At 39.9% G+C, this 21583-nt stretch overlaps 1 protein-coding gene across 4 annotated transcripts in view; it reads right to left on the bottom strand.

Annotated features, from left to right (window-relative positions):
* Nucleotides 1–13419, bottom strand: part of LOC128697296 (phosphatidylserine lipase ABHD16A) — a 46006-nt gene extending 32587 nt beyond the window's left edge. For all 4 annotated transcript variants that reach the window (XR_011394556.1, XR_011394557.1, XM_070104103.1 and 1 more), the window contains exons 1-3: nt 13195–13419; nt 7583–7639; nt 4447–4542 (exon numbers count right to left, since the gene is read on the bottom strand). Coding sequence is in view for 2 of the 4 variants with exons in the window: in XM_070104103.1 (XP_069960204.1) it covers nt 4447–4542; nt 7583–7639; nt 13195–13266 (225 nt within the window). In the remaining 2 variants the exon portion in view is untranslated. The remainder of the gene's footprint in view (nt 1–4446; nt 4543–7582; nt 7640–13194) is intronic.
* Between the last annotated feature and the right edge of the window lie 8164 nt (nt 13420–21583).

The raw sequence follows: 21583 nt of genomic DNA, 5'->3' as shown, positions 1-21583 counted from the left end.
TGAATGTCGATCTATTTGGACCGTTTAAGGGCTAGATCCCTTGTTTCATATGTACCATCTTATTTTTTTTTAATATGTCAGCTGTCTCCCACCAAGGCAGGGTGACCCAAGAAAGAATCACTTTCACCATCATTCACACATAATCACCGTCTTTGCAGAGGCGCCCAGATACGAGAGTTTAGATGCCACTCCAAACAGCCAATATTCCAAACCTCTCCTTTAACCCGTAAACAGTCCAAGCAGATCTACGTTCACATGTGTAGTGCTACAAAAGTAGACCTACGTTTTTTTTTTTTTTTACCTATTTTCAAATATAACAGCTGTATAGTCCTTGTGGCTTAGCACTTCTTTTTGATTATAATAATAATTCAAATATAACAAAAAAAAAGTAGATCAAAGTTTTTTTTACACATTTTCAAATGTAAAAAAACAAAAAGAAGATCTACTTTTTTTACATACTTTCAAATGTCGAAAAAACGTATATATACGTTTGGACTGTTTACGGGTTAAAGTGCAGGCATTGTACTTCCCGCCTCCAGGACTAAAGTCCGGCTAACCGGTTTCCCCGAACCTCTTCAAAAAATATTACTATTACATAATATTACATGTTTTTTTTTTTTTTTTCAACAAGTCGGCCGTCTCCCACCGAGGCAGGGTGACCCAAAAAAAAGAAAGAAAATCCCCAAAAAGAAAATACTTTCATCATCATTCAACACTTTCACCACACTCGCACATTATCACTGTTTTTGCAGAGGTGCTCAGAATACAACAGTTTAGAAGCATATACGTATAAAGATACACAACATATCCCTCCAAACTGCCAATATCCCAAACCCCTCCTTTAAAGTGCAGGCATTGTACTTCCCATTTCCAGGACTCAAGTCCGACTATATGTATTAATTTAAAAAGGAGGGCTTACCAGCCTCTTGCTGCCAGCATTTTAGTTGCTTCTTACAACATGTGTGGCTTTCAGAGGAAGAATTCTTCACTTTCCCATGGAGAGCTACCTTATATAGAGGGGATGAAGACACTGAGTTTTGGGGAAATGTGTGGGACTGAGAGAGAATGAATCTGATATAATGTGGGAGGTGTTCCATTTACATTTAGTTCTTTTGGGAGATTCTGAAGAAAAGTTGCAATGATTGTTGGAAGAGTTTGGGTGTTTAAAAAAAATAAATTGAAAATAAACATAGAAAAGAGTAAATTGATGAGAGTAACAAAATTTTTTAGGTTATGAAGTACTGGATCTCCATGGGGATGTGGAATGGAATTCTTCCTCCATAAGTCACGCGTGTTGTAAGAGGCAACTAAAATGCCAGAGGCAAGGGGCTAGAGACCTCTTCTCCTGTATACATTACTAAACTTAAAAGGAGAAACTTTCGTTTTTCCTTTCGGGCCACCCCGCCACGGTGGGATACGGCCGATGCGTTGAAAGAAAGAAGTACTGGATATTACATTGGAGGAAGAGCATATGGAGGAAGTGAATATATTTAGATACTTGGGAGCTGATGTGTTGGAAGATGGGTCTACAAAAGATGAGGTGAACCGTGAAATAAATGAGGGGAAAAAGGCAGGTGGTGTGTTAAGGAGTCTGAATAAAGTTTATAAGCAGAGGCAAAAAGGGAAAATGTACCAGAGTACAATAGTACCTATCCTTTTGCACCAGTGTGAGGCATAGCCTTTAAATATTAAGTGGAGATGTCATATTTGAGAACAATTTTTGGTGTGAATATTATGCAAAGAATAAGGATCACAGAATAGGTAGTAGGTTGGTAGACAGCAACTGCCCAGGGTGGTACTACTGTCCTGCCAAGTGAGTGTAAAACGAAAGCCTGTAATTGTTTTACATGATGGTAGGATTGCTGGTGTCCATTTTTTGCCTCATAAACAAGGTTTCAGGTACATCTTGCTACTTCTACTTACACTTAGGTCACACTACACATACATGTACAAGCATATATATACATACATACCCCTCTGGGTTTTCTTCTATTTTCTTACTAGTTCTTGTTCTTGTTTATTTCCTATCTCCATGGGGAAGTGGAACAAAATTCTTCCTTTGTAAGCCATGCGTGTTGTAAGAGGGACTAAAATGCCAGGAGCAAGGGGCTAGTAACCCCTTCTCCTGTATAAATTACTAAATTTAAAAAGAGAAACTTTTGTTTTTCTTTTTGGGCCACCCTGCCTTGGTAGGATACAGCCAGTTTGTTGAAGGAAAAAAAAAAAAAGGATCACAGAAATCAGATAGTATGGGGTTACAAAAGGCACAATTCAAAGGGTAAAGGGTTTAGCCATTTAGAAAGAAAAATGAATAAAATGGTAAAGGTGTATAAATCTGAGGTGGAGGGAAGCGGGCATAAAGATCATCCTTGGAAGAGATGGACTGGGGATGGGAGTGCTTCTAAGCAACAGTGTCGAACATCTACCAAGGATGTGTGAGACAAGTGGTTTTTAGGGTTTGCCATGCTATTGGAGTGTTAAGCAAGGTAATGTTCATGAAGGAATTCAGGAACACAGGTTGGCCAGACTTGAGTTGTGGAGGCGAGAAGTACTGTGTCTGCAGTCTTAATTAAGGACAGGTTAGGGACGTTGCTATTCGGAGGTCACCTTAATGGCAATGTCTACAGACTTCTGGCAAGACATCTACTGAATGAAGGATGGTGAATGTGTTTTCTTTTTTGAGTCACCCTGTCTTAGTACAAGATCGCCTATGTGGTAAAAGTTAATTTATACATATTGTCTCTTAACCTTTTAGTGGGTCCCTAAACCTATTTTTTCTTACTGTTTAACATTGTAGAGGTGCACATCCCTTTACCGGAAACCCTTAGGGCCTGTACCGTTCTGAATTTCAGACTTTTTGAATTTCTGAATAATTCTCAACGCCGCCACGTGGCGGCATGACCCAGCACGGAGATGGCTGACGCTCCACACTCCATGAAAAAAGTTCGGTTTTCGGAAATTTTCGAATTTCAGAATTTCGGATAAAGGAATGTGAGCCTGTAGATACTTTTCACTGACTGTTTAACACTGCAGTTATCTTGCTTTTACTAACTGTTTAAAGGTGTAGTTATCTCATTTTTACCAACTGTATAAAGTCATAGTTATCTTGCTCTACTATATGTTTAAAGTGTTAGTTATCTTACTTTTACTTAAAGTTGTAGTTATCAACTGTTTAAAGTTATCTTGCTTTTACTAAGTGTTTAAAGTTATCTTACTTGTACTATTTAAAGTTATCTTACTTTTACTATTTAAAGTTATCTTACTTTTACTATTTAACCCTTTGACTGTCACAACCCCCAATCCTGAGGTGTCTCCTGGTGTTGCAAAATTTCAAAAAAAAAAAAAAAAAAAAAAAAAAAAAAAAAAAAAAAAAAAAAAAAAAAAAAAAAAAATTATTTTTTCTTATGAAATGATAGAGAATCTTTTCCCGATTGTAATGACACCAAAAAAAAACGAAATTTGATGGAAAACTGACAGAATTATGCTCTCGCGAAGTTAGCGACCTCGGCGATATTTACAAATCGGCGATTTCGCCCACTTTGAGCTCTATTTTCGGCTAATTCCATTGTTTCAGTCGACCAAACTCATAGCTATTTCTTTAGAACTCCATTTTTTCTATTGATTGAGTACAAGAAACTGCCCATTTACCGATTTCAACTACCCAATAATATGGTCAGAAATTTGCAATTTGGCCAATTTCACGAAAATTAAAAAAATATGACAATTTCAAAATAAGGTCCAGAATGAACAATGCAGACATTCCTGGCTCTAAAATAACATTTTCTTTGTTTATCAGTCACGTCTCCAGGCCCCTCTGATATTACTCTTGCTTTCTATTTTGAATTTTTATTCAAACAAAAAATAGAAGACTTACTATTATGCAGACTTCTGCAATACTGTAATAATTGTATAAATAACATCAACCCATTCATGACTGCATATTAGAATGGCTAGTTGGACATTTATAAGACAATGACATCATTTGTTTACTTTTGAACATTGGCAAAAATCAAACATTTTCCCTACTTTGAGCTCCATTTCCCGGTTCTTTTTATAGTAAAATCAATCAAAATCACCTCTATTTCTATAATATGTTTTCCATTCTATCAAATGAGACCAAGAAAATGAGAATACAACCATAAATACTATACGAAAATAGACCACAAAGTCGGCATTTTAATTAAAAAAATGGTCGGAGTTTTTTTTTTCTCATTATGCACTGCATGCTCCAGTATTTTTTTTTATATGGTGCACACTGACCACACAGACCCATTCTCTCACATGTGGGCCTACCAGCTTTCTCCTGCTTGATTTGAAGCCGCTAGAATTTATGAATATATATACGTCAAACACTGTACCTCGTAAGACGTATATATATGGCCGCGACAGTCAAAGGGTTAAAGAAACCTTACTTTTACTAACTGTATAAAGGTGTAGTTATCTTACTTTTACTGCAGAGATGTAAGTGAACTGCTCCCAGCGATACAGAGATGTTGCAAGGAAGGGCGACGTGTACAGCCCGATGTTGTACAAGATGTTAAGCTGAAAAAATTTATTAATATTGTAGATGTTAATTTCGTTAATTATTACAATGTTAATTTTGTTAATTATTATATAGTAGAGGAGGCCTCATAGCATTTGTACAGCACTAAACGATAGAGGTGTCATGTAGGCATATGTCTGACAATTTCATAGGCATGAGGCTAGAATGTTACCCTCAGAGAATGGTAAATGAAGTACCTAATGCTGCTTCCCCTAGAGCATTTACTCAATTTATTTTGATTTTGTGGTAAATTTTTCTAAAAATATTTTAGCAGGTTTGGAATTATGGATGTCTGAGAGAAAAACACTATGGTGTTCTCTGGAAATGATTACATGGATAAATTAGTTGGTGTAGAGTTGGAAGTGGGTAATAAAGTAAGCAACAATCGTAGTAGTAATCCTGACAATGCTGAGGACCGCCAGGAGTTGAATTGATAGCAAGAACAAGAGTTATGTAGGTTGCAGGCATTGACACTGCGAGCACTAGGAGTGACTAGTCTTCCAGTGAGGCCAAGAGCTGTAACTACAAAATAAAACAAAACAAACAAAAGTTTATTTCTTAGCAAAGGTTACAATGAGCTTTTACATTTCATAATTTCATTGGTACAAAGAAAGCCACTATCATGCTGAGGTATTTCGGGCAGACTTCACCTAATACAGTGGAACCTTCGTATACGACCACCTCCCTACTCGAACAAAGCTCAGCACTCGACCAAACAAATACGACCTGCCAGAACTTTTCTGTAAACTATTTTGTGTTTCTTCGCATTTTTTGGTGTTTTTTTTTAATTATTTATATAAATAAGTCACCATGAGGCCTACAACATTTAGTGATAACAGCCAACCAAACAGAAAATTGGTTGGGAAGAACTTGTTCGATACTCAAATGGAGCGGCACTCAAACAGTTTTCTGGAATGAATTAGGGTCACATACCGAGGCTCCAATGTACTTAAAGATTACTTAAGTCTATATAGGTAAAGAATAGCAAATTTCAAATAGTCAATAATTTACTCTATTATTAATATGAGGTTGTACAATTTATGATACAAACGCATTTTTACTTTCGAAGGCAAAAGATATTATCTCACCCCATAGGGTGAGGTGACCTGTACTACAGTTAAGCCTATCCTATCATTTGTATGTGCGCTCGTTATTTGAATTTTTATTCACAAAACAAGATGACCGGTGGGTAACTGACCTGGGAAAGATTGTTACACCACAGGTACAAGGACCCCGAGGGAAATAACTCACTCTTGACTTTTTTTTGGGTTATCCTGTGTAATTTACAGTATAATAATTGTACAACTTATGTGTACTTGATAATAAAAAAAAAAAAAATGTGTACTTGTACCTAAATAAATTTACTAATGTATGCTAAGCCAGTCTTGGCATCACCTTATACTGCAGGGAACTTGTGGGTATTATAGCACTTGCTTCCCTGAAAAACACGAGAATTATGCTTTTAGGCTTTCAAGGTCACTCTTGGGGGTCACCACTTTAAAAGAGTTACAGATGTTTGAGAGGTAAATGCTGGTGTTCTCTGGAATTTATTACTGCAAAAGGACAAATTTTTTAAATGTAGGTATAGTTGATTCAAGGTACAGTAGTTAAGTAAATAATAACTGAAGGAATACTCTCACTAGGGTCAGGAACTAGAGTAAACTCTTCGTACAGCGAGGATAAAATCAAGTGAGGGTCTAGTGGGATAGCCCCTAGTGTAATAGTAGCGACTCGACTTTTGAAAAGAACAAGGTGAAGTCGAGTGCCGAAGGGTAATACGTCTGTTTGGTAGCAGGAAGAGGAGTTATGCATGTTGCAGAAACAAGTACTGAAGGTACTCCTAGATGGTAATGAATCATCACTTGGTAGCATCAATGTATGGGCTTCACATATAACTGAGAATGGTTTCTTATCTGCCACACTTGGTAACACATTCAGTATCTTTAGGATAAATACATAAAAGTTAATTAGTTAGGCTGAAAACTTTATCAACTGCATATGGGCCATTACGGATGCTCTTTGCCTGCTCTCTAACATTAAGATTAACCCCTAAAATTGGGATTAATGTAAAATCTCAAGCGTGTATAGAGATACACATCTGATGTCTGCATATATTTATCTTAATTGCTCAACACAAAGTGAACAGTGGGTAAACTGGCCTGAGAACAATCATGTCATGACATAACAGATGTGGGAGGTGGAAAATATGATAATGGTGGGCAGGCTAGTCACAGCATAATCTGACAGCACAGATGATGTACAGACGGGTTATCAAACCTGTCATACATATCGCTCCCAGGATTAACCTCCAACAGGCAGAGGGGAGATAACACATCCCTTGTGTGACCCAGCACAGGTGTCATGCCCCACATCCCTGCAAGATGTCGCTTTGTCAAAATCAGACAAATTAATATGTTGTGAATGGTGTGGGATTCTTTACATAGTTAAAGAATTTTTTAGTGGATGCAATCAAAATTATACTAGATATACCTACATCATGATTTTTAGAAGTTTAATAATAGCAAATTACTGGTATAATTTAAACACTATAACGATATTTCAACAATTTAAAAAACACATACAGTGGTACCTTGAGTTACGAACTTAATTCATTCCAGAAGGCTGTTTGAGTGCTGATACCAAACGAATTTGTTCCCATAAGGAATATGTAAACTGGATTAGTCCGTTTCAAACCCAGAAAAATACACTTTCAAAAGCACTTACAAAAAATATATTTACACAATTATTCGAGTTAGGAGACGTTCGAAACTCGAGGTACCACTGTAGTTATACATGCATGATAATGTGAGAAATCATGAAGCACTTGGAAATTCACTATTTTAAACAGTGGTTATTTTGCAAACATTGAAATGCATAAAAATATTCAACACTACTGTACTGTTATAAATTACATAATATTACAGTATTTAATTCACTATTACCCCTAAAGCTAATACTGTACAAAGTTTTTGTACAGGGAAATATTGAACTTAGTGAAAGTTACTACTGTACTGTACTAGAGTGATGTACTGTTCTTACCCCTTGAATGATTTTGTTTCCGATCTTCTCCAGTGCATTAGGCACGTACACCTCGCTCTGGAAACAAATATACCATCAGTTAAAATCGTCAATGATTATTATATTTTTAACGTTGAATTTTTTCTTAGATTACCAAATAAATGGCAACATGCAAAATTCATAATGTGGCTGATTGCAAAATACATTGGACCCCCGGTTAACGATATTTTTTCGTTCCAGAAGTATGTTCAGGTGCCAGTACTGACCGAATTTGTTCCCATAAGGAATATTGTGAAGTAGATTAGTCCATTTCAGACCCCCAAACATACACGTACAAATGCACTTACATAAATACACTTACATAATTGGTCGCATTGGGAGGTGATCATTAAGCGGGGGTCCACTGTACAGTGGTACCTCGGGATACGAACAGCTCAAAATGCAAACAATTATGTAAGTGTATTTATGTAAGTGTATTTTTGGGGGTCTGAAATGGATTAATCTAATTTACATTATTCCTTATGGGAACAAATTCGTTCAGTATCAGCACTCGAACGGCCTTCTGGAATGAATTAAGTTCGTATCCCGAGGTACCAATGTACATACAAAATTCACAACTTGGTTAATTACAAAATACATACATACAAAATTCACAACTTGGTTAATTACAAAATACATACATACAAAATTCACAACCGGTGACTTCACCTAGAACTTTCTCCTAGAAATTCTGAGTACTCACACTGGTAGTATTTCTGTCTTGTTTGATGGAAAAACAAGAGTGTGTTTTATTTAGGTACAGGTACACACAACTACAATTGTACAAAGTAATGTATGTAAAAATACAACAGAGAAAACAGGAAATAAAACCTGGGCACCTTCATGGACTGAAGATGTGTGAGTCAGCACATGAAAGTGCTTAGGTTTTTCTTCTTATTTTCACTGAGGTCCGAAGTTTGAAGCTCAGGTACAGTTGGATAACATTAGGTCATATTTCCATAAGACACCTGTTGTCCATATTCACCCATCAGTAAAATGGGTACCTGGGTGTTATTGGACTGGTGTGGGTCGCATCCTGGGTGTTAGTGGACTGGTGTGGGTCACATCCTGGGTGTTAGTGGACTGGTGTGGGTCGCATCCTGGGTGTTAGTGGACTGGTGTGGGTCACATCCTGGGTGTTATTGGACTGGTGTGGGTCACATCCTGGGTGTTAGTGGACTGGTGTGGGTCACATCCTGGGTGTTAGTGGACTGGTGTGGGTCACATGCTGGGTGTTAGTGGACTGGAGTGGGTCACATGCTGGGTGTTAGTGGACTGGTGTGGGTCACATCCTGGGTGTTAGTGGACTGGTGTGGGTCACATCCTGGGTGTTATTGGACTGGTGTGGGTCACATGCTGGGTGTTATTGGACTGGTGTGGGTCACATCCTGGGTGTTATTGGACTGGTGTGGGTCACATCCTGGGTGTTAGTGGACTGGTGTGGGTCACATCCTGGGTGTTATTGGACTGGTGTGGGTCACATCCTGGGTGTTACTGGACTGGTGTGGGTCACATGCTGGGTGTTATTGGACTGGTGTGGGTCGCATCCTGGGTGTTATTGGACTGGTGTGGGTCGCATCCTGGGTGTTAGTGGACTGGTGTGGGTCACATCCTGGGTGTTAGTGGACTGGTGTGGGTCACATCCTGGGTGTTAGTGGACTGGTGTGGGTCACATCCTGGGTGTTAGTGGACTGGTGTGGGTTGCATCCTGGGTGTTAGTGGACTGGTGTGGGTCACATCCTGGGTGTTAGTGGACTGGTGTGGGTCACATCCTGGGTGTTAGTGGACTGGTGTGGGTCACATCCTGGGTGTTAGTGGACTGGTGTGGGTCACATCCTGGGTGTTAGTGGACTGGTGTGGGTCACATCCTGGGTGTTAGTGGACTGGTGTGGGTCACATCCTGGGTGTTAGTGGACTGGTGTGGGTCACATCCTGGGTGTTAGTGGACTGGTGTGGGTCACATCCTGGGTGTTAGTGGACTGGTGTGGGTCACATCCTGGGTGTTAGTGGACTGGTGTGGGTCACATCCTGGGTGTTAGTGGACTGGTGTGGGTCACATCCTGGGTGTTAGTGGACTGGTGTGGGTCACATCCTGGGTGTTAGTGGACTGGTGTGGGTCACATCCTGGGTGTTAGTGGACTGGTGTGGGTCACATCCTGGGTGTTAGTGGACTGGTGTGGGTCACATCCTGGGTGTTAGTGGACTGGTGTGGGTCACATCCTGGGTGTTAGTGGACTGGTGTGGGTCACATCCTGGGTGTTAGTGGACTGGTGTGGGTCACATCCTGGGTGTTAGTGGACTGGTGTGGGTCACATCCTGGGTGTTAGTGGACTGGTGTGGGTCACATCCTGGGACAAAACTGACATAATTTGTGGGAAATGCTCAACATAACAAGGTACTTTGTATATAGTAGTATGTCATTGATGTCAGCTATGGTCTGTATACCTTGTACATGTATACCTTGTACATGTACTGGTATACCTTGTACATGTACTTGTATACCTTGTACATGTACTTGTATACCTTGTACATGTATTTGTATACCTTGTACATGTACTGGTATACCTTGTACATGTACTGGTATACCTTGTACATGTACTGGTATACCTTGTACATGTACTGGTATACCTTGTACATGTACTGGTATACCTTGTACATGTACTGGTATACCTTGTACATGTACTGGTATACCTTGTACATGTACTAGTATACCTTGTACATGTACTTGTATACCTTGTACATGTACTTGTATACCTTGTACATGTACTGGTATACCTTGTACTTGTACCTTGTACATGTACTTGTATACCTTGTACATGTACTTGTATACCTTGTACATGTACTGGTATACCTTGTACATGTATTGGTATACCTTGTACATGTATTGGTATACCTTGTACATGTACTGGTATACCTTGTACATGTACTGGTATACCTTGTACATGTACTGGTATACCTTGTACATGTACTGGTATACCTTGTACATGTACTGGTATACCTTGTACATGTACTGGTATACCTTGTACATGTACTGGTATACTTAGTAGTTACAGAAATTAAGATTTTATTATTATATTAATATTTTCAATCATGCACCTTATTGTGATTTATTCCATAGTAACAAATGAGTAAATTCCCGAGGATAACCCAAGTAAGTCAGACAAAGTGACTTATTTCCAATGAGATTTTGTTCAGATTTTTAACTCGGGAGGGTTAGCCACCCAGGATAAGCCAGGAAAGTCAGTGCGTCATCGAGAACTGTTTTATTTCCATTATGGTCCTTCAAGCTTGTCCCCCAGGATGCAACCCACACCAGTCCACTAACACCCAGGTACCTACTTACTGCTAGGTGAACAAAACACGTGAAGTAAAAGGACATAAGTGCAACTAATGTGACATTTTATTGTGGCAACGTTTCGCTCTCCAGGAGCGAAACGTTGCCACAATAAAATGTCACATTAGTTGCACTTGTGTCCTTTTACTTTACATATTGTCGGTAATTCTACCAACTTTATTGCAAAACAACACATGTAAGGAAACATGCCTAATGTTTCCACCCGTGCCAGGGATCGAACCCGCACACTCACTGTGGGAAGCGACAGCATTCCCAACCAGGCCATAACCTACCCCTAATACGTGTTGTATCAGGGTTTTGTACACGTAATTTTTTAATGTCATTTATAAAATATTATAAAAAAAATAACCTAGAATACCCCAGTAAAATCAAGAAGTATAAATTAATGTCCAATAAATCGAAGTATTTTTATTCAGGAAAATGATTAAAGGACATCAATGTAAATAAGTTATAAACGGCTTTGCTGATTATTAATATTATAATCAAAAAGAAGCGCTAAACCACAAGGGTTATACAGCGCGGATGGGTTTCCTGATTTAGCCTTCGTTTATAAACTCAAAGTGTTAATGATACAAATACAGTGGAACCTCAGTACTCGAACAGCTCCGTACTCGAACAATTCGGTGCTCAAATGCTTTGTTCAGTGTAGAAGTCGCTTGGTAGTTGACCGTTCGCTCGGCGCTCGACCAAACACGACCTGCTAGAACTTCGCTGTAAACTATTTCATGTTTCTTCGTATTTTTGGGATTTTTTTTTATATTGTGTAAATAAGTCACCGCGAGGCCGACCAAGATTAGTGACAACAGCCGAACAAACAGAAAATTGGTTGGGAAAAATTCATTCGGTACTCGAACAGATCGTCACTCAAACAGCCGTCTGGAACCAATTAAGTTCGAGCGCCAGAGTTCCACCGTAATCTACACCAGGCGAGGGCAGCTTCAGTTCCTTGGATCACAAGCCCTTCAGACATTAACGCACAGTAATAATACAGACGAGATTATAATCATGGAATAATTTTATTTATTTAAGCACCGGTACATGTCATTATTATTATTTATAATTAATTATTAATACTATTATTATTATTTATAATTAATTAATACTATTATTATTATTATTATTTATAATTAATTATTAATACTATTATTATTATTTATAATTAATTAATACTATTATTATTATTTATAATTAATTATTAATACTATTATTATTATTTATAATTAATTATTAATACTATTATTATTATTATTTATAATTAATTATTAATACTATTATTATTATTATTTATAATTAATTATTAATACTATTATTATTATTATTTATAATTATTAATACTATTATTATTATTATTTATAATTATTAATACTATTATTATTATTATTTATAATTATTAATACTATTATTATTATTTATAATTATTAATACTATTATTATTATTTATAATTATTAATACTATTATTATTATTTATAATTATTAATACTATTATTATTATTTATAATTATTAATACTATTATTATTATTATTTATAATTAATTATTAATACTATTATTATTATTATTATTTATAATTAATTATTAATACTATTATTATTATTTATAATTATTAATACTATTATTATTATTTATAATTATTAATACTATTATTATTTATAATTATTAATACTATTATTATTATTATTATTTATAATTAATTATTAATACTATTATTATTATTATTTATAATTATTAATACTATTATTATTATTTATAATTATTAATACTATTATTATTTATAATTATTAATACTATTATTATTATTTATAATTATTAATACTATTATTATTATTTATAATTATTAATACTATTATTATTATTATTTATAATTAATTATTAATACTATTATTATTATTATTATTATTTATAATTAATTATTAATACTATTATTATTATTATTTATAATTATTAATACTATTATTATATTACATTATGGGGAGCTCTAAACCCGTATGGATTATACAACACCTATGGGGGGAGTGGAAGGTATTCAGAATCAATTCAGAAAACTGGAGCACAGATCCAACTCCCTGGATCAAGAGCCCCTTGCAGGACCACATAACTACTATTACAAATGTATAAATCACCCACTGGGGTCCCGCAGGTGTTACCCCGGGGGAGGGGGGAGAGTGTGCAATCTTGATCCGAGGAAGTGGAAGAGAACACCAGGCGGTAAACCCGCAAGGGCCAAGTGTAGAGATGTTACCTGGAGACGCGGGAAGTCTCCATATATCTTATAGAGTCTGGGGCCCATCATGCAGCTCCACAGGCGTGTCATCCTCCCCAGGGGCCCCCACCAGCCTCCTCACACTCCCAAGTGGCGGGAAAGTGAGGGAAAGTAGTCAGGAAAGTGAGGGGAAAGTGACCAGGAATCACAGACGTCACCTTCACTCTGGATGGCCGAGTCCAAGTCACCCTCCACTAACAACACAGTTTTTTTTCATTTATTTAGGTCTCATTCATTCCCCGCATATAATATTAAACATTTACAACATTTTTGTGATAATTAATAAATAAAGGAACCCGGGGAAAGTCCAAAAAACTCGATAAATATGAGTTATTTCCACCGAGTTCCTTGATGATGATGAAGTCTGACTTGGACGCAAGTCACATTGTTTAGGGGTACCTTGATGTTAGTTAGAGGCTCTTGATCCGAGGAACTGGGCTCATTTTCCCATCCCTGAAGCGCTATATGGCTTCTTACGGGTTTAGCGCTTCTCTCCATTTAGTAGTATTACGGAATAAACCTTGGTAATAAATACCGACAAGTTGGTTTAGAAAGACACGTAAGCAAACACTATAACATATTTATTAGAAAACGTTTCGGTCCTGGGACCTTGATCACTTCTAACATACAGAGGTAGAAAGACATTATATATATAGGCGGAGAGTGAGATGTGACGCACGTGACCTGAGGAATGTCATAAGAACATAAGAATGGAGGAACACTGTAGAAGGCCTACTGGCCCATGCGAGGCAGGTCCTTATCAAAACAACCTCTACCTATGATGAGGACGGGTAGACGATGAAATCACGTCCTCATCATAGGCAGAGGTTGTTTTTGATAAGGACCTGCCTCGCATGGGCCAGTAGGCCTTCTACAGTGTTCCTCCATTCTTATGTTCTTATGACATTCCTCAGGTCACGTGCGTCACATCTCACTCTCCGCCTATATATATAATGTCTTTCTACCTCTGTATGTTAGAAGTGATCAAGGTCCCAGGACCGAAACGTTTTCTAATAAATATGTTATAGTGTTTGCTTACGTGTCTTTCTAAACCAGTAGTATTACATTATTTGTTTCCCGTAGGCTTCAATTCAGCTCTAATTCCTAGAATCAAGAGCCCCCTCACTGCTATCAAGGGATCTCCCTTGAAGGGAGTGCTTCTTCCCTTGTTGGGGCCAGTACCACTAACTTGTAGGGGGCCCTGGGACAAGCAACTAGTGGGGGACCCAGTACAAGTAACTTGTAGGGGGCCCAGAGACAAGCAACTAGTGGAGGACCCAGTACAAGTAACTTGTAGGGGGCCCAGGGACAAGCCCAGTACAAGTAACTTGTAGGGGGCCCAGAGACAAGCAACTAGTGGAGGACCCAGTACAAGTAACTTGTAGGGGGCCCAGGGACAAGCAACTAGCAGGGGACCCAGTACAAGTAACTTGTAGGGGGCCCAGAGACAAGCAACTAGTGGGGGACCCAGTACAAGTAACTTGTAGGGGGCCCATAGACAAGCAACTAGTGGGGGACCCAGTACAAGTAACTTGTAGGGGGCCCAGAGACAAGCAACTAGTGGGGGACCCAGTACAAGTAACTTGTAGGGGGCCCAGAGACAAGCAACTAGTGGGGGACCCAGTACAAGTAACTTGTAGGGGGCCCAGAGACAAGCAACTAGTGGGGGACCCAGTACAAGTAACTTGTAGGTGGCCCAGGGACAAGCAACTAGCTGGGGACCCAGTACAAGTAACTTGTAGGGGGCCCAGAGACAAGCAACTAGTGGGGGACCCAGTACAAGTAACTTGTAGGGGCCCAGGGACAAGCAACTAGAGGGGGGCCATTACAAGTAACTTGTAGTGGCCCAGGAACAAGCAACTAGTGGGGGACCCATTACAAGTAACTTGTAGGGGGCCCAGAGACAAGCAACTAGTGGGGGACCCAGTACAAGTAACTTGTAGGGGGCCCAGGGACAAGCAACTAGCGGGGGACCCAGTACAAGTAACTTGTAGGGGGCCCAGAGACAAGCAACTAGTGGGGGACCCAGTACAAGTAACTTGTATTGGGCCCAGAGACAAGCAACTAGTGGGGGACACAGTACAAGTAACTTGTAGGGGCCCAGGGACAAGCAACTAGAAGGGCGCCATTACAAGCAACTAGAAGGGCGCCATTACAAGCAACTAGAAGGGCGCCATTACAAGCAACTAGAAGGGCGCCATTACAAGTAACTTGTAGTGGCCCAGGAGCAAGCAACTAGTGGGGAGCCCATTACAAGTAACTTGTAGGGGGCCCAGAGACAAGCAACCAGTGGGGGACCCAGTACAAGTAACTTGAAGGGGGCCCAGGGGCAAGCAACTAGTGGGGGCCCATTACAAGTAAGTTGTAGTGGCCCAGGAACAAGCAACTAGTGGGGGACCCAGTACAAGTAACTTGTAGGGGGCCCAGGGACAAGCGACTAGTGGGGCCCATTACAAGTAACTTGTAGGGGGCTCAGAGACAAACGACTAGTGGGGGACCCAGTACAAGTAACTTGTAGGGGCCCAGAGACAAGCAACTAGTGGGGGACCCAGTACAAGTAACTTGTAGGGGGGCCAGAGACAAGCAACTAGTGGGGGACCCAGTACAAGTAACTTGTAGGGGGCCCAGAGACAAGCAACTAGTGGGGGGCCCATTACAAGTAACTTGTAGGGGGCCTAGGGACAAGCAACTAGTGGGGGGGGGGCCCTTTACAAGTATTTTGTAGGGGGCCCTGGGACAAGCAACTAGTGGGGGGCCAATTACAACTTGTAGGGGGCCTAGAATTGGGGTATGGGGCTTGATCTCTGAACAATTTAATAAAAAGAAATTTGTTAAATTAGAATAAACTATTAGCACTGTGAATAGTGTCCCGTGGCCTGGTAGACAACGCTCTCACCCCACACAGTGTCCGGGTTCGATCCCCGGCAAGGGTGTAAACATAGTTTATTCAGGTACACATTAATACCATTACATAAATTATCATACATAGCATCATATGTATAGATGTTCACCTAGCTGTGAGTAGGTACCTGGGTGTTAGTCACCTTACACTGGCTGATCAAGTACTACTGACTTATCCAGTTCCCTCTTGAAGATAGCCAGGGGTCAATTGTTAGTTTAATTAGTTTAGGATCTTTATTATGCACCCCAAAACCATCCTGTGGGTGGTAGTCAAAAGATTACAGAGGTACATAATGAGTCCAGGGACTGGACCCCAAAGTTTTGATAGCTGAACAAGTTACAATGGTAATGAACTCCAGATAAATCTGGTCACAATCATGACCAGGTTACAAAGGCAATGAACCATCTACACATCTATACATGGTCACAATCATGGACAAATTACTGGTTAGGTTAGGTAATGTTCATTAGGAAACAGGACGAGTGTTTCCTGATGCGGGTCTTAGATGATGACCGTCCATTGGAGCTTTTGGGCATCTGACCAAAGCCTTCCGTTGGCTTACCAGTCCACCCCTTTAAAAATTATGGTTGTAGTAATAACCATTTAGTTACAAATTAATGATAATCCCCTGAGGGGAGCTCTGGCTAGACCTTATATTCATAAATATTTTTCAGTATTTCTCCTGTCAGTACTTCATGCTAAACTTGTAAGATAAAAAAAACAGCCCTTATCCACGTACTTTATTTGCACTGGTTTTAATCCTAGATTAAATCTCCCCAAAATACTTCATGGGGGAAGCACTAAACCCCCAGGGGTCACAGTGCCTTGGGGAAAATGAGTATTATATCACTGGTGCGCTTTTGTTTTAGACATTAACATGATTTACAACTGTATTTGGACTCGTCCATCAGAACGGAGAGGTTACTTACATCCTCAAAATAACCCTTACAACAGCATTGTTACTGAGTAGCTCTAAACCCACAGCGGCCATAAAAAGCCTGGGAAATTGGAGGTTATCAGGATTAATTCAGGAGGAAAATTTACACATTTCCATGAATCAGGAGCCCCTCCCAAAGTGATGGGTATCACTTTCAGTGAGCCAAACAGCCCCAATATTTAATGTCGGTATTGTACTCTGTACTGTATAATGACTTGAATTTAATTACCATGTGACCAAGCCTTGTGATCAGGACCTAATCAGCCAGGCACTTACTGCTGGCTGTATGCAATCCAACATATGAACCACAGCCTGGCTGGTCAGGTGCTGACTTTAGGTGCCTGTCCAGCTGCCTCTTGAAGGCTGCCTGGGGCCTATTGTCAATCTGCCTTATGTATGCTGGGAAGTTGCTTAACAGTCTTGGGCCCCTGACACTTATTGTGTTATCTCTTAGTGCACTCATGGCACCTCTGCTTTTCAGTTGGGGGATGTTGCATTGCAAATATGCATTCAATAGTTGTTTGGGTGTGCTCAAGTTGTCTTTATTGTCCATGCAGATCTCTAACGAGATTTTTATGGTACTGGCTCCCAGAAGACAGTGAAATATCTGTGTTTCTGATAACAGACAATAATGTATATGTGATCTGTGTTCATCAAGAACTGCAAGAAGCCCCTATCACGAGCCTTTTCCATCCTATGGAGAGGGAGCATGGACACGGGGGTCGTCCCACAGTTACTAAAAACAACAGACATAGCCCCACTCCACAAAGGGGGCAGTAAAGCAACAGCAAAGAACTACAGACCAATAGCACTAACATCCCATATCATAAAAATCTTTGAAAGGGTCCTAAGAAGCAAGATCACCACCCATCTAGAAACCCATCAGTTACACAACCCAGGGCAACATGGGTTTAGAACAGGTCGCTCTTGTCTGTCTCAACTATTGGATCACTACGACAAGGTCCTAAATGCACTAGAAGACAAAAAGAATGCAGATGTAATATATACAGACTTTGCAAAAGCCTTCGACAAGTGTGACCATGGCGTAATAGCGCACAAAATGCGTGCTAAAGGAATAACAGGAAAAGTCGGTCGATGGATCTATAATTTCCTCACTAACAGAACACAGAGAGTAGTCGTCAACAGAGTAAAGTCCGAGGCAGCTACGGTGAAAAGCTCTGTTCCACAAGGCACAGTACTCGCTCCCATCTTGTTCCTCATCCTCATATCCGACATAGACAAGGATGTCAGCCACAGCACCGTGTCTTCCTTTGCAGATGACACCCGAATCTGCATGACAGTGTCTTCCATTGCAGACACTGCAAAGCTCCAGGCGGACATCAACCAAATCTTTCAGTGGGCTGCAGAAAACAATATGAAGTTCAACGATGAGAAATTTCAATTACTCAGATATGGTAAACATGAGGAAATTAAATCTTCATCAGAGTACAAAACAAATTCTGGCCACAAAATAGAGCGAAACACCAACGTCAAAGACCTGGGAGTGATCATGTCGGAGGATCTCACCTTCAAGGACCATAACATTGTATCAATCGCATCTGCTAGAAAAATGACAGGATGGATAATGAGAACCTTCAAAACTAGGGAGGCCAAGCCCATGATGACACTCTTCAGGTCACTTGTTCTATCTAGGCTGGAATATTGCTGCACACTAACAGCACCTTTCAAGGCAGGTGAAATTGCCGACCTAGAAAATGTACAGAGAACTTTCACGGCGCGCATAACGGAGATAAAACACCTCAATTATTGGGAGCGCTTGAGGTTCCTAAACCTGTATTCCCTGGAACGCAGGAGGGAGAGATACATGATTATATACACCTGGAAAATCCTAGAGGGACTAGTACCGAACTTGCACACGAGAATCACTCACTACGAAAGCAAAAGACTTGGCAGACGATGCACCATCCCCCCAATGAAAAGCAGGGGTGTCACTAGCACGTTAAGAGACCATACAATAAGTGTCAGGGGCCCGAGACTGTTCAACTGCCTCCCAGCACACATAAGGGGGATTACCAACAGACCCCTGGCAGTCTTCAAGCTGGCACTGGACAAGCACCTAAAGTCAGTTCCGGATCAGCCGGGCTGTGGCTCGTACGTTGGTTTGCGTGCAGCCAGCAGCAACAGCCTGGTTGATCAGGCTCTGATCCAACAGGAGGCCTGGTCACAGACCGGGCCGCGGGGGCGTTGACCCCCGGAACTCTCTCCAGGTAAACTCCAGGTATGCTATGTATGATAATCTATGTAACTGTATTTGTGTATACCTGAATAAACTTACTTACTGACCCCAAGCCTGATGACCAAAAATTGATCGACAGTGGTGATTTTTTTTTAGATTTTGCCACCGAAGTGGCTAGTTTATTGTGCACCCCATATCCATCCTGTGGACGGTAGCGCGAGAGCATATGGATACACAAAAGGCCTAGGAACTAGGCCCCAAAGGGTTAACAGGAATACATATGGATTTATATCTACATATCTATAGTTCACTTATCTGTTACAAGCAAATTTAGGAAATTTGCTTAGTATATCTGGTATCTTATTTTCATTAATAAGATATCTTGACATGTCACATAGGTTATTATACTGTCTGTCTCTGTATTCCTCAATAAGTGGACAATTAAGCACATAGTGTTCAAGAGAGTGACCATATGCCTGATCACATAATTTACATTTAGTTTGATCATCATCTGTGTGTCTCCCAAACTGCCAGAAGTACTTGTAACCAAGCCTAAGCCTGGCCACTACAACATCAGTCAGTACTTGTAACCAAGCCTAAGCCTGGCCACTACAACATCAGTCAGTATTTGTAACCAAGCCTAAGCCTGGCCACTACAACATCAGTCAGTACTTGTAACCAAGCCTAAGCCTGGCCACTACAACATCAGTCAGTCTGTTCACATTGCAAGTTGCTCCATAAACATACTTATCTACGTTCATGTTATCATAGTGGGTTATAGATCTACTCAGGCTTCTAACTGCATTCCTATAACAATCATTTTCATTATTTACTTCTCTCCTAATATTATTCCTAATGCTAGACACAGTTATACCAAAGTTATATTCTACGTTCTCCTTCTGGATACTCTTCTTGGCTAACATATCAACTTTATCATGAAGGAGTAATCCAATGTGTGATGGGATCCATAGCAATTGTACATTAATTCCTTTGTCCCTAATTTTTGAGTATCTATACCTGGCTTCCCCAATGAGCATGTTGTTGGAGTCATTATATGAGCCAAGAGCCTTCAATGATGACATAGAATCAGTAATGATGATAGAGTCAAGCTCAGTGTCATAGGTTAGCTTTAGCGCCATTAGGATTGCAAACAATTCAGTTTGCAGTGTAGACGCCCAGTTGTTAATTCTTATGCCTAACTCAACAAATTTATTATGGTTCTTAACTAGGGAGGTGGCAACAAGAGCAGATGCAGCCCTGCCAGAAGACTCCTGTTTAGATCCATCAGTGTATATAACTTGTGATAACATATTACTACCGGCTAGGTGAGAAATTTCTTCTTGAGCAGTTGCTCTAACAAGAGATTTAAGGAAGGGATTACTAGCAATGAGCTTCTTGGGAGGAACTTGTAGGTATGTGATATTAAATGAACACATCTTCCATGGAGGGGTGAAATGCTCTTGTTGCCTACAGTGATACAGTTCATGCAGGTTATAAAACTTAATGCAATTGCACGTTTTCACAATCCATTTAGATCTGTGTGTATTTACCTCTAGACACTTGGTAAGATTCACTGTGACAGTATCTGGTTCGTTTCTCAACCTCCGCATGAATCAGATACATGATCTATGTCAAGTAAGGCAACAGCGGCACTTCTCCGCTCCATGGAATATTACCCCATTCCAAACTACCATTCCTCCATTTCCCCCCAAACTACTTCTTAAATCACAACCAAAACTTCGCCTTGAAGCCAAACATGAGGCCTTAAGCTGTATTGATAACTTAGTCACACAGCACACACTCTTGCAAATTATTTACGCTGATGGTTCTGTTCACCAATCCACTGGTGCAGCTGGTAGTGCTGCTGTTGTCGTACAGAGTGATGGCTCTCTTAAAGAAATTGGAGCACGCATCAATAATTGGGCCTCTACCCTTCAGACAGAACTGTTTGCCATACTCCTTGCACTGAAATGCATCTATGTATCAAAGATTGACAGTTTAATTGTAACTGATTCTCTGTCATCCATAAATGCTCTCAACTCATTAAGCATAAATTGTGGCATGCTTGTGTCAGAAGCCAGACACAGGTATGGATTGTGGACAGTGGAGTCAGAGTGCACATGCTGTGGATTCCATCTCACATTGGTCTTCAGATGCATGATAGAACTGATAAATTGGCTAAGCTGTATGCTTTCAAAGAGGGAGTAGATTACAATCTTGGCTTGTCAGGTAGTAGTTTGAGAACAATAATACGAAAAGAACTTCAACTGAATTTTATGGACTTAAGGCTCAGGGAGATTGACACCAGTGAGTCCATCTATCATCATTCTAT

The sequence above is a fragment of the Cherax quadricarinatus genome, chromosome 89 (assembly GCF_038502225.1).
Source record: "Cherax quadricarinatus isolate ZL_2023a chromosome 89, ASM3850222v1, whole genome shotgun sequence".
Lineage (NCBI taxonomy): Eukaryota > Metazoa > Arthropoda > Malacostraca > Decapoda > Parastacidae > Cherax > Cherax quadricarinatus.
The sequence above is the reverse complement of the archived record's forward strand: the minus strand, read 5'-3'. Positions and strand labels throughout refer to the sequence as shown.